This window comes from Dendrobates tinctorius, unplaced genomic scaffold (assembly GCF_039654945.1).
Source record: "Dendrobates tinctorius isolate UK_male_01 unplaced genomic scaffold, ASM3965494v1 ptg000265l, whole genome shotgun sequence".
Classification (NCBI taxonomy): domain Eukaryota; kingdom Metazoa; phylum Chordata; class Amphibia; order Anura; family Dendrobatidae; genus Dendrobates; species Dendrobates tinctorius.
The window spans coordinates 13,916,280-13,930,040 of record NW_027361932.1 but is presented as its reverse complement, the minus strand read 5'-3'; the positions used below and the strand labels follow the sequence as shown (position 1 = coordinate 13,930,040).

Genomic DNA, 13,761 nt, shown 5'->3' with positions numbered 1-13,761 from the left:
ATAATATCTTTTGAACAAATCCAACTTAAATATAATGTCCCTAGATCCCAATTCTTCTGTTATCTTCAACTCAGATCAGCTGTCTATTCGCATTTACGGTATTCAAGTACGACCCAACCCATCTCATCTCTCCCTTTAATAGGAATCCTTAAATCCCAAGGCCCTCAGGGCCTTATCTCTACTCTTTACACGTACATGTTGTCGGCAGGAACTGACTCTGCTATAACGACAATTAGGGGAAAGTGGGAGGAGATTCTTGAATCTCCAACTAAAGTATCTCCATCTATCAATAATAGAATGACTCAATTATATATATCTTACACCAGTCATATCTAACTCCATCACGACTTTTCAGGATGGGTCGTCTCCAATCCGCAGAATGTTTGAGGTGTCATATAATGGAAGCAAACTTTGTACATATGGTGTGGGGATGCCCCATTGTCCTTTTATACTGGTCTGAAGTAACATCACAGCTAACATGCTTAGTGCAAATTCCTGTTCCTCTTAGTCCATCAGTTTGTTTATTCGGGGTGCTAGATGAGGAGAATTGGGGACACTATGTTAGGATCTTTCTATGCAAAACACTTTTCTTGGCTAGGAAGGTGCTGGCGTTACGTTGGATGGGAGGGTCAAGCCCCTCTCAGAGCCTGGATTAATCTGGTAAACTTGGTCATCCCATATGAGCGAACACTATCAAAACAGGGGCTGTATGGGGAAATTTGATAAAATCTGGGATAGCTGGAATTCCTCTCATCTCACTATATCGGGGAGTGGAGGCTCGGTACCACCGTGACTGTTATAGTTGAAATCTATCGAGATGTATTTATGGCATCACATAATTTTTTTTAATATTATATAATGTACTAGGCAGCGTGTTAGGTTGTAGTTTACTTAGATTGAAAGCACATATCACAAAAGCACTACCAAAGATATAGAGCTTAACAATGCTTCTGTTCACCTGTTTAATAATTCATTATCTAAGCAATAACTCACACCTGTGAAACTAAATTGTATAAACAATTTAATGTGTGAATTGCTATTCACTTAGAATTATTTTGGCAAAATGCATGTGTATTATTTTGGTGTATGCATAAATGTACATGTGGTTTCTCTTTCTTGGTTAATAAACGAATTTTAAATAAATTTGTAGTCTGAAGTCTGTCCAGAAATGGTCCTCATTGAAGAATTGAAGCAAAAACTCATATCTGCAACACGTAAACAAGGTAAAGTGACTCAACTATGCACAAAAACATAGGAATTTGAAGGGTGGGGGCAGAAAAATATCAGCAGGTGCTCTAGACTGGTCAAATTGTGAAGTATTTTGCTGTAACAAAAGGTAAAGTTGTTTGTTGAAGGCCTGGAGATCACTAAAATGAAGTCTGCAGGCAACAGTAAATCATGGGGGAGGTTCATAACAAGTTTTAAAGATGCATTTCAGCAAATAGTTGGTTAGGATTAATGCTGTCCTTAATTCTGAGAAATACAGTTAGCCACTTATCCATCATGCAATACCACATAAGGAGGCATCTGATCGGCAAAAGAAATTTTAAGCCAAAGGACAGTGGCCCTAAACATACATCACAAGGTCATTAAGAAGTATCTTCAGTGTAAGGAAGAACAATGAGTCCTAGAAGTGATTATATGAACCTAGAGAGCCCCGACCTCAACACCACTGAGTGACTGCGATTACATGATGAGACATAAGGATTTGCACTAGTCTACAATAAAAGATCTGAGGTTAGTTCTCCAAAATTTTAGGAACAATCTCCCTGCAGAGTTCCTTTAAAAACTGTAAGCGTACGTAGAAGAATTGATGTGGGTTTAAAAGGGAAGGTGCTGCAATTTGTTTCTGTATTAATTATTGATTATATAATAAATTCTTTATAATACAAAATTAAATATATTGCTCTAACTTCATTTATTCATTTATTGTCAGCCACTTGGAGCTGCCATTGCTGGTCCGTGTCTGAGTCCAACATACATCTAAAATGTACAGCAGCCCCTATACTTTGACTGTGGTCGCTCTCCGACCGCATTTCCTACACTTTGGCTGCCTCCAGCACCCCCTGGGCTGTCCAAGTCATAGCTGTGGGAGATCGATGCTTTTTTTTTTTTTTCTTTAAGCCCGTAGATGTGCTGCGAGGGCAGCATCTAGAATAGGTTTGCTCCCGTGTGAAAGGGATGTCACAGAAAGGGAGGGGCTTCCTCCAGTCCAGTGTTGTGCAATGGCTGCTGAAGAGGAGATGATGCTTGTGTTGAGATCCTAAGAGGTCTAAGGGGCTGCACAACAGAGCGGTGTGGATTTAGAAATTTATAATAGATATATATATAGTCTGAGTGTATTTTGGGGGCATATAATGATGGGTGATGTTACTTTATAGGGGTGCATGTTGGAGGGTTGCTGCTACTTATATGGGGCCATGTACAGAAAGGGGGTGGTGGTGATGATGGGTTGTGCAGAGACCTGCATCTAACGCTTATCATGCCTGGTACTCCCCAGAGTGCATCTAATGCCAGCAGCGCTGTGGAGTCTGTGTCCATTTTAGCAGAGTCGGAATAAAATGGACTGACTCAGACTCATAAATTGAGTTCAGTGCAGGATGTGATGTAAATGTTTTCATAAGAATTTGAGAAAGTTATGAAATGTCCTATAAATGTCTGTTCTGTTCCTGATCTAAGGATCTGGGCTTTTAGTGGAGATGAATCTATGCTACACTTCATGTACATTGCTCAGTGGTAGGCAGGGCTGTGGAGTCAGAGTCATGAAGTCTGGGAAATTGAGTCGTCGGAGGTTTGCCTTACCGACTCCACAGCCCCTGGGGGGGTGCATCTAATGCCCATCACATTACATCACTGCTCCCATAGAAGCGGAAAGAGCAGTGTCACATATTACATGGTAACACGGAGAGCAGCACCAACTAACAGAATCAGCACTGCCAGCAGTCCTTATTGACACTTTTCACATCTCAGTATCACATTGCAGTCACCAACAAAATGGCTCCACACTAGGATTCTAAACTTCATCCTCTTTTGCAATGTGTACACTTTTCATATTTTACTTTATTAACTTTTTTTGATGGCACCTACTATTTAAAAGTAAAGGGTGGTCACACCAAATATTGATTTAACTTAGGATTTCTTTTTCATTCATTTTGCATTTTGTTAACTGAAATAAACTAAACTATTAAACACTTCTATTTACAAAAGCATTTTTTTTTTTTCACGTTCCAGCATTTTCCCCACATCTGCCTTAAACTTTTGCATAGTACTGTATAGATCATGATCAAATGCATCTGCCCCCAATGGAGCGATGAAAAAGTGTGCAAAATGTATAACTTGTGTGTCCACTAGAGTAGAGCTTCTCTGAGATGGAGCTCAGCTGTGAGGCATCCCTAGTTGTTGATGAGCAGTTCTCATACAATTAATCATATGCTGCATGCTCCTTTCCTTGGCTAGCGTAATTTCAGGTTTGCAAACATAATTTACATTTTTTTTTTTTTTTGTACTATGATACTGGGTTCCCGGAAGCAAGAAAAGGAAAAGATTTTATAATTTGAGCCAGGACTTCCACTACAGATGGTGAGACGCAGGCATTATCTTTTGACCAAAGAAGAAAAAAAAGTTGAGAATCGAGTGATCCATTATCTAGTGTTATGTTTAAAGTATCTATGTAGAACAGAAATAATTTTCTTCTTCATTTTACAACATCCTCCTCGAGAGTCAGCATATCAGAGGTGCACAACCTTCCTGCATTGTCTACATAGATTGCAGCAAAACGCATTGGTGATAATCAGATGTGTCAGTAGACTAAAGGTACTGTCAACACTTAGCGATGCACCAGCGATCCCAACCAGCGATATGACGCGGTCAGGATCGCTGGTACATCGCTAAGTGGTCGCTAGTGAGCTGCCACACAGGCAGATCTCACCAGCGACATCGCAGGGGTCGGGGGTCGCTACTTACCTGTCACACTAGGCGATCCTGACGTCCTCCCGCCCAGCTCCACGCTTTTCGCTTGTCTCTCCACAGGAAGCGCCGCAGGAAGCTGACGACGAGCAACAGTCCTGGACGTTCTCGCGCGACGTAGGTAAGTATCACACACAGCGATATCGCTAGCAATATCGCTATAACGTCACAAGTTATAGCGATATTGCTAGCGATATCGCTAAGTGTGACAGTACCTTAAGTCTCATGAAAAGCTGGAGTATAGAGCAAGGGAGTGATAGAAAATCTGCTCATAGACACACAATTCTGGACACATTAGCATCAATGCTTCCGTATAAGAATAGTACTTTATAATGTTCAGTTTTTAATGTTGCCAATATGCCTTATCATGGTGTCTAGCAGTATAAAGAGCTGACATTAAGGCTTGGGCTACACAGTGACGTTAGTCACAATATGGGTCATCCAAGGGAATGGGATTACATTGCAACCCTCAAGATACAACAACCGGGACAAACAAGTCGCAATATCTCCAACCAGTTCTAGCTTTTTATGCAATGCTTGTGGTAGTGTCACAATGTGGCCCCCATTCACTAGCATTAGGCTGCAATGCAGCAGTGACACATGGCAATCTATGACCATATGAAGTGTGTTATGGCCAAAGTTTCCATGTTGCCCCAACCTTAACGCCATAAGCACAAACAATGATATGACTTGGAAGACTATGTCCCATTCTACACAACAAAGTTATAGAAATAGGACATTTTTATAAAATGTTTAATGCCAATTCATAGATGGAAACTTGCGACTGCAAGTACGCAAATCTCATACATGTGGTCACATTACCTCCCACCCGCAAGAGGAATACAGTGAAATCATTAGTGTGCACATCGCAGTATTACAATTTGGCAGTCTTCAGATTCTTCATCTCAGACTGGACAACCCCTTTAACATAAAAACCTATTTTAAATGTAATTTTTTTTTTTTTACAGTTAAATTCCCTTTAAACTTTATGATAAATTAAGGTTTGCTTTATAATATTTATAGGCAAGACACGTTACATAGATTGCAGTTTTATATAGGCATATGTTTTACGATCCTTAGAGCTAACAAATAGAAAAAAAATACAATTACCCAAATTATTGTCAATTTTCATGTGGTAGTCTCTCAGAACTGGATTTTTGTGTTGATACTCTGCACTTGTAGCACCTCTGCTAGTATCTGGAGAAAAATCACAAATATGAGTCGATTAGACTACTAGACAAACAGACCCCCCCAACACCCAGAAGTATCTCCATGCAGCGGTCCTCCCAGAGACATCACTATACAGGTATTTCTCTTATTAGTAGCTGTTCTTGATACCAGACTGTTGGCTGAAAACAGGTTTTAGGCTGCGTACACACGCTGCGGATTCACCTGCGGATTTTTCCGTGAGGATCCGCAGGTAAAATGACCTGCGGATTTGCCTGCGGTTTTCCTCTGCGGTTTGACACCTGGACAATGGAACAGGTGTCAAACCGCAGCGGAATCCGCAGAAAGAATTGACATGCTGCGGAATTAAAACCTCAGCAAAACCGCATGGAAAAATCCGCAGCATGTGCACTGCAGATTTGAAATCCCATTGAATAACATGGTACTGTACACTGTCTGCGGAACTGCTGCGGATCCGGAGCAGAATCTGCAGCGTGTGCACATAGCCTTAATGTCATCTTGAATGCGTTGTGAAAGCAGGGAGATGAAACTCTCCCAAGTTTAAAAAAAGGATTACACCTTTCCCTATTTATGCAAGGAGGCCTCAAACCAATCCATCTGAAGAGTCTTAGAGCTAGCGAAAGTCAATCTCACAATTCCACCGCTGTGTGTCTTGGACGCAGTGATGACAGCTCAGTCTTCCAATCTAGTGCAGGGAGCGTGCTGAGATGTGTGCATTTTGATTGACAGCTTAGCCATCCAATCTGAGACTGGGTGGTGTGGAGCTTCCTTCAGGTGTTACCTGTTCCAAGTGATTACCCAGCTACTTAACTAAACTGTCAGTCCCAGATAGCTGTCAGTTGTAGCATGTTCTCTGTGCTTCAAATTCAGACATTCTGATCTTCTGTTGCTGGACCCTGGATTTGCCTTTTGACTACCTGTTTGTATTACCATTTTTGCCTTGAAGCACTCTGACCATGGTATGTGACATGACTACGCCTTTGGCTGTTCCCTCTGTTTATGACATATCCCTCCTGCCTCTTGACTTCATACTCTTTGACTACCCTGACTCACGGCTTGTCCGTGAAAGGAGCGTTAGCGTCACAGTCACAATACAGCCTAGTACAAACAATGGCGTACAAACAGATTCTGGAACTGCTTCCTGAAAAATTAAATAAAATGACAGCCCTTGCTATATCTTCAGCAAAAAAAGCCGCAACGTCCACCAGGAAAAACTGTTATTCAAGTCGACTAGCAGGCTCCAGGTGTGACTTCTACCTGTGCACCCCCATATCTCCTCACCTGACTGTATATGCATGGACATCACCATTTTTATACTTGAGATCGTGGCCGCTGGGGACTGCATCCCCACATTATAAATTCCAAAGCTTTACTTACCTACAGTATCTCGCTTCAGCAGATTTGGATGTGTGGCTTCATAATTATTTTCTTGCTCTTTGCTTTTTGACATGGCATCCTGTAATCTGAACATAAAGGATGATTTATATATTACATAAAACCAAATATGTGACCCTTTAAATTTGTACATTACATCCTCTGAGCACTGCTTGGAAAAAAAAAAAAAACAAAAAAAAACAAACAAACAAACAAACAACACACCCAAATGACTGGTCATGTGGGACTAGATGCCGTGATATAAAATGTTTGTACAGAATTGTTGAGTGAAAGGGGGGGGGGGGGGATTTGCCCACCCATCGGCTCCCAGATGCCACACTACCTGTTGACACATTTAAACGCTGCTCTACCTAGTTTTTTCAACTTTGTACAGTCCATTTACCACACTTCAATTTAAGTTATACCTACACCATTGATCTCCTGCCCGATCTTACAAAGGGTGTGAAGACACAAGTGCAATCATAACTCCTGGAGAGTATTGTACACAGGTCCAAATTCAATCACATTTCAATGACATTCCGATTAATCATATGTCAGCTCCTTGAATTTGATGCTTGCTCAGGAGCCGAGCCCCCATGTTTGAAAGCAGATGATGGCTGTATTATTTAGCCATCATCTGCCCCTACCAGCTGTGATCGGAGCGGTAGTGGTGGATCCGCCAATATTTTGGCGTCCGCAGACCTGACCGAACGGAGCATGTAACGTTTTTTCTCCCTCCGGATCTGCAATTCTGTCTGGCTGCTGGATGAAAATCTCTCTCTCTCTACCGCTCCAGCGAAATCCCCCACATCACGGCTGCTGCTCCCGTATGTCCATCGCAGCTATTCATCTCACGGCCCCGACATAGCCGGCTTCCGCGAGATCACGGCCCCGAGGCTCCCGGAGAACACTACATCACTGGTATTTTTTTTTCATTTTTTCCCAGGCGCGGTTCCTTTAAATTTTCACCATCGGCGGATCCGTACATCCGCTGATCCTCTGCCACACGTTTCTGTCAGTCCGCCTGCGGATCCGTTTTCCGCTATTTTGGCGGATTTGGACTGACAGAAAAACTGAAGTGTGAAACAGGCCTTAGCAAAACAAATTACCATACAGAGCATTGGCCAGACACTGACAAGTTTTATTTTGGTCACATGTCCAGTAAAGCTCCGTTAGAATGGATCCAGCAGCAATCCGATGACAACAAAGTTGTGCAGACACTACTTTTGTGTCTGATTTTTAAAAATCACTCTGCTGGATCCATTTTTTTTTCTTTTTTTTTTTTAATTTTAACATTGAAGTCTATGGACAACGGCTCCTTTAATTAGTCATTCGTTCTCCCATTTTGAACGGATGCAGCAAGCAAAAAACGCATCCTTTCGAACTGGGAGGGAAAACAAAAATAAAAAAAATACAGATGGCCAAGTAACAGATCTTATGTCAGTAAACAAAAAAAATTTGAAAAAACAGACTAAAGAGTTGTGTCTGCACAACTTTTTCCTCAACTGATTGCTGCTGGATCTGTCCTGATTGTTACTGGACATGTGAACATAGCCTTATGGAGACTGTTTTCTTTCAAAAGCATCCTGCAACAAGGACAAAGCGCTTGAGATTAGGGAATCCATCAGATACCTAAATAGGCTACAGAGTACAGTTGCATCTGTTAATGAGTAATAGTTGAGCAAAAGGTCTTCAGATTGTTACATTGTGTAAGCCAAGTTAACAGTCTCAAGCTTCCCTTCTATTTGGTTACACCATAGGCTGGTGATGTAACTGCTTCCTTCATCACTGAGGTCACTGTGAAAGTGTGCAAGTTACCCTTTATCCATGTAAGAGGAGAAATTCCCGACTACTGGGAGTTTGATCACTGGGACCCCCGCCGAACCCAAGAATCAGGACACACAAGAACCCAATGTGAATAGAGCGGCTGTCAATCACTCCACCATCGCTCCATTCCGGCAGAATAATAATGAATGGAGTGGCCGTGCGCGTGATCAACCTCTGCTCCAGTCACAAAGCTCCAGTTCTTGGGATTGGTGAGAGTCCCAAGGGTCAGACCCACAGTGATTGGGAAGCTACAGAGGCATGTAAAAGTTTGGGCACACCTGGTCAAAATTAGAGTTATTGTGAACAGTTAAGCAAGAAGATGATGTAATGATCTCTAAGGGCAGAGGCACGCTGACGTATTTTTCGTCCAAGAATCGCATCATAAAACTCGCACTGGCTGTCTGCTCTCCTGACCTGAGCTTGACAGCTGTATGGGAATCCATCACGCTGAGGTCAGGAGAGGTGCCGGCCAGTCCGTGCTATGCGATGCGATGGTCGCATGAGAAATTCGGCAGTGTGACTCCAGCCTAAGGGTATGTGCCCATGATTCAAAATAGCTGCGTTTTAGGAGCAATTAACCTGTGCTGCGTCCAAAACGCTGTGTTTTAAGCTACTTTTACACTTACCGCTTTTTATGCGGCCCTAGTAACCGCATGTTTTACGGTCTGCCGCAATAACAGATGGCAAAAAAGCTTGCAGTTCGCCATTTTTTCCAATACTATGGAAATAGTATTGGAAAAAAAACAAAAAAAAAAAACAAACAACCCACCAGCGTTCCGCAAAACCGCATGTCACGGTGCACCGCCCCATTGATTTACCGTGGGGGCTGTGTCCGTACGCTGTGAAAAAGATCGAGCAAGCTTGATCTTTTATCACGGCCGCAAGTAACACGGTGCACCGTGGAATTTTTGCTGCCCCATAGCAAGCTATTGGGGCCACAAAAACATGGTAAGCGTAAAAGCAACCTTAGGTTATAAGCACAGTGGATGGGAATTAGAGAAATCCCATGCCCACTGTGCTTCTAGCTGATGCTGTGTAAATTCACCCGTAGAGCGGGTTTACGAGCCGCAGCATGTCAATCACTTTCAGCGGAGATGCTAGTCTCCGCTACATAGTCTCACCCCTAGCCATTCATTAGATGTGATAAATCCGCATGGTTAAATGAACATGTGCAAATTTACCTGTGCAACTAGAACTCAGTTTTGATTGGAGTGAAAATACGTTGCGTCCAAAATGCAGCTATATCCTAATCGTCGTGACATATCCTTAAAGGCCTAAACTTAAAGAGGACACATTTTGTTTGTATTTTAGAAAAAAAAACAAAAAACACAAATATGGTGTATAGTTTGATCTTTTACATGTTAAAAATTACAAAAAGGAAAATGGGCTGATGCAAAACTTTGGGAACCCTAAATGATGTGTAATCAGATAACTTTGACCAAGGTTTCAGACCTTAGCCTGTTGGGTTTTGGACTGTTCATCGTTAGGAAAGGCCAGGTGATGCAAATTTCAAACTTCAGAAAAACTCTACCGCCTCTAACATTGTTCCAAAAACACAGCAGCCATGGGTTCTTCTAAGCAGCTGCCTAGCACTCTGAAAATGATGAAGGCCCACAAAGCAGGAGACGGCTATAAGAAGATAATCACCCTTTCTTTCATTACATTTCAAGTAAGACAGGGCAGTTAGCAGGAATAGTGGAGGTCAAGATAAGGTCTGGAAGACCAAGAAAATTTTAGTGCAAGCTGCCTATAGGATTCCTAGAGAGGCAAACACAAATCCCTGCTTGACTGCAGAACATCTTCAGAAAGGTTTTGCAGACTCTGGAGTTGTGGTACATTGTTTTACTGTTCATAGAAACCTGCACAAATGTGTTCCTTCATGGGAGAGTCATCAGAAGAAAACCTCTCCTGCGTACTCAAAATTCAGTGTCAGTAGTATGCAAGAGAACACCTAAACAGGCCTGATTAATTTTAACAAGTCCAGTGGACCAATGAGGTTAAAATAGAACTCTTTGGCCACAATAACCAAAAGGTATGTGTGGAGAAAAAAAGGGCACAAAATTTCAGGAAAAGGACATATCGCCAACCATTAAGCATGGGGGTGGATCAGTCATGTTTTGGAGTTGTGTTGCAGCCAATGGCACTGGAATATTTCACAGGTAGAGGGACGAATGGATTGAATAAAATGTAAACAAATTCTTGATGCAAACATAACACCAACTGTAAAAAAAAAACAAAAAAAACAAAAAACAAAAACACACCTGAACTTGAAAAGATGGCAGCCTCTACAAAAGAACAATGGATCCTAAATGTCAAAATCTACAATAGACTACTTCAAAAGGCACAAGCTGAAGGTTTTACAATGACCCTCAAAGTCCCCTGATCTGAATATCACTGAAAATCTGTGACTAGACCTCAAAACAGCAGTGCATGAAAGACAACCCAGGAATCTCACAGAACTGGAAGACTTTGCAAAGGAAGAATGGATTAAAATCCCTCAAACAAGAATTGAAAGAGTTGACGGCCTTCAAAAAGCATTTACAAGCTGTGATAGTTTTAAGAGAGTGCTACAAGGTACCAAGCATGCAGGGTGCCCAAACTTTTGCATCGGCCCATTTTCCGAACTTTTAAAATATAAAAGATGAAAAATAAAGCTTTTTTGCATAAGATACAAAAGGAAATGTGTCATCTTTAACTTTAGACATGTTAGAGATAATTTCTTCAGCTTGCTAAAAGGGGAGATTCGGGACTTTAAAAAGAAAAAAAAAAAAAAAAACACTAACGTGCCAAAGCACTAACAGGCAGGTTGTTGCTACCTACCTGTCTGATGTGCCCAAAACCGTTCCATGCGGGCACAGACTTCCGCTGACGTCATGTCAACAGTGCAGTAGTTTGTCTTCCAGGACAGCACTACTGGTGTCATGCTGATTGACAGCCTGCTCTCTGCTGTTTAATTGGTGGAAGCCGGCTGTCAATCAGCATGACTGTAGTGCAGCGCTGTCAACAGGAAGAGAAACTGCTGCTCTGACAGGTAGCAGCTGAATCTCTGGCAGGAGCGGTCAGTGACCGGTGCCGGGTCCACCAGACAGGTAATTGCCTCTGTTTGCAACTACAAGCCTTTCTTATTTTAAAGTCCTGGATATCCCATTTACAGTCATATGTAAAAGTTTGGGTACCCCTATTAATGTTAACCTTTTTTCTGTATAACAATTTTGTTTCAGCTATTTCAGTTTCATATATCTAATAACTGATGGACTCAGTTATATTTCTGGATTCAAATGAGGTTTATTGTACTAACAGAAAATGTGCAATCTGCATTTAAACAAAATTTGACCGGTGCAAAAGTATGGGCACCCTTATCATTTTCTTGATTTGAACACTCCTAACTACTTTTTACTGACTTCCTGAAGCACTAAATTGGTTTTGTAACCTCATTGAGCTTTGAACTTCATAGCCAGGTGTATCAAATCATGAGAAAAGGTATTTAAGGTGGCCACTTGCAAGTAGTTCTCCTATTTGATTCTCCTATGAAAAGTGGCATCATGGGCTCCTCAAAACAACTCTCAAATGATCTGAAAACAAAGATTATTCAACATAGCTTTTCAGGGGAAGGATACAAAAAGTTGTCTCAGAGATTTAACCTGTCAGTTTCCACTGTGAGGAACATAGTAAGGAAATGGAAGAACACAGGTACAGTTCTTGTTAAGCCCAGAAGTGGCAGGCCAAGAAAAATATCAGAAAGGCAGAGAAGAAGAAAGGTGAGAACAGTCAAGGACAATCCACAGACCACCTCCAAAGACCGGCAGCATCATCTTGCTGCAGATGGTGTCACTGTGCATCGGTCAACAATACAGCACACTTTGCACAAGGAGAAGCTGCATGGGAGAGTGATGCGAAAGAAGCTGCTTCTGCAAGCACGCCACAAACAGAGTCGCCTGAGGTATGCAAAAGCACATTTGGACAAGCCAGTTACATTTTGGAAGAAGACCCTGTGGACTGATGAAACAAAGATTGAGTTGTTTGGTCATACAAAAAGGCGTTATGCATGGAGGCTAAAAAACACATCATTCCAAGAAAAACACTTGCTACCCACAGTACAAATTGGTGGAGGTTCCATCATGCTTTGGGGCTGTGTGGCCAATGCCGGCACCGGGAATCTTGTTAAAGTTGAGGGTCGCATGGATTCAACTCAGTATCAGCAGATTCTTGACAATAATGTGCAAGAATCAGTGACGAAGTTGAAGTTACGCAGGGGATGGATATTTCAGCAAGACAATGATCCAAAACACCGCTCCAAATCTACTCAGGCATTCATGCAGAGGAACAATTACAATGTTCTGGAATGGCCATCCCAGTCCCCAGACCTGAATATCATTGAACATCTGTGGGATGATTTGAAGCGGGCTGTCCATGCTCGGCGACCATCAAACTTAACTGAACTGGAATTGTTTTGTAAACAGGAATGGTCACAAATACCTTCATCCAGGAACTCATTAATAGCTACAGGAAGCGACTAGAGGCTGTTATTTTTGCAAAAGGAGGATCTACGAAATATTAATGTCACTTTTATGTTGAGGTGCCCATACTTTTGCACTGGTCAAATTTTGTTTAAATGCAGATTGCACATTTTCTATTAGTACAATAAACCTCATTTGAATCCAGAAATATAACTGAGTCCATCAGTTATTAGATATATAAAACTGAAATAGCTGTTGCAAAAACCAACATTGTTATAAAGAAAAAAGGTTAACATTAATAGGGGTGCCCAAACTAACATATGACTGTAACTGTTCACATTAGCAGTAATTTTCACCAGGGGTGCCAAACTTTTACATGCCACTGTACTCACTATACCATGAAAAGAAGAAAAGTTCCAAGCTTGAGAACATCTGTTTAAAGAGACTGTCACCCCCATAATAGAAATCAGAACATTTACACATTCATATAGGCGAATTGACCAAAAAAAAACAAAAAAAAAAAAAAAACAACATACTTGCACTGTTGTGTGCTCTCAACCACCATCCTCCGCCCCTTATGATGACTGACACATAGCTCCATACAGCACTGCTTGCAAGGCATCCTCACCATACACAGATGGATATTGCAGAAGTTGATAGCTCACACTGTCAGTTTGTGCAGGCACCCTGTGATCTGAATCCTGTCTACAATGGCCACTTTCTCTACACTGCATTATAGAGCCGTGGGTGGCTGATGCTCTCATCTTCTTCTGACACTGCAAATGCCAACGCACCAGTTTCATTACATGCGGTCAGTATCGGCTGCCCGCTGCTGTACCGTTCAGTGTAGCAAGTTTGTGCAGGGTTGAGGATTCAAAACCGCCAGCAATCCTTGATGCACTGTTAATCATTAGGAAGGGTGGAGGATGGAAACTGATGGGGCAAAACA

The 13,761-nt window shown here is 41.8% G+C and overlaps 1 protein-coding gene across 4 annotated transcripts in view; it reads right to left on the bottom strand.

The window, feature by feature from the left end:
- SNAP29 (synaptosome associated protein 29) overlaps positions 1 to 13,761 on the bottom strand; it is a 35,576-nt gene that overhangs the window by 7,336 nt on the left and 14,479 nt on the right. For all 4 annotated transcript variants that reach the window (XM_073559141.1, XM_073559139.1, XM_073559138.1 and 1 more), the window contains exons 4-5: positions 6,532 to 6,617; positions 5,077 to 5,163 (exon numbers count right to left, since the gene is read on the bottom strand). In XM_073559141.1, the coding sequence (XP_073415242.1) occupies positions 5,077 to 5,163; positions 6,532 to 6,617 (173 nt within the window). The remainder of the gene's footprint in view (positions 1 to 5,076; positions 5,164 to 6,531; positions 6,618 to 13,761) is intronic.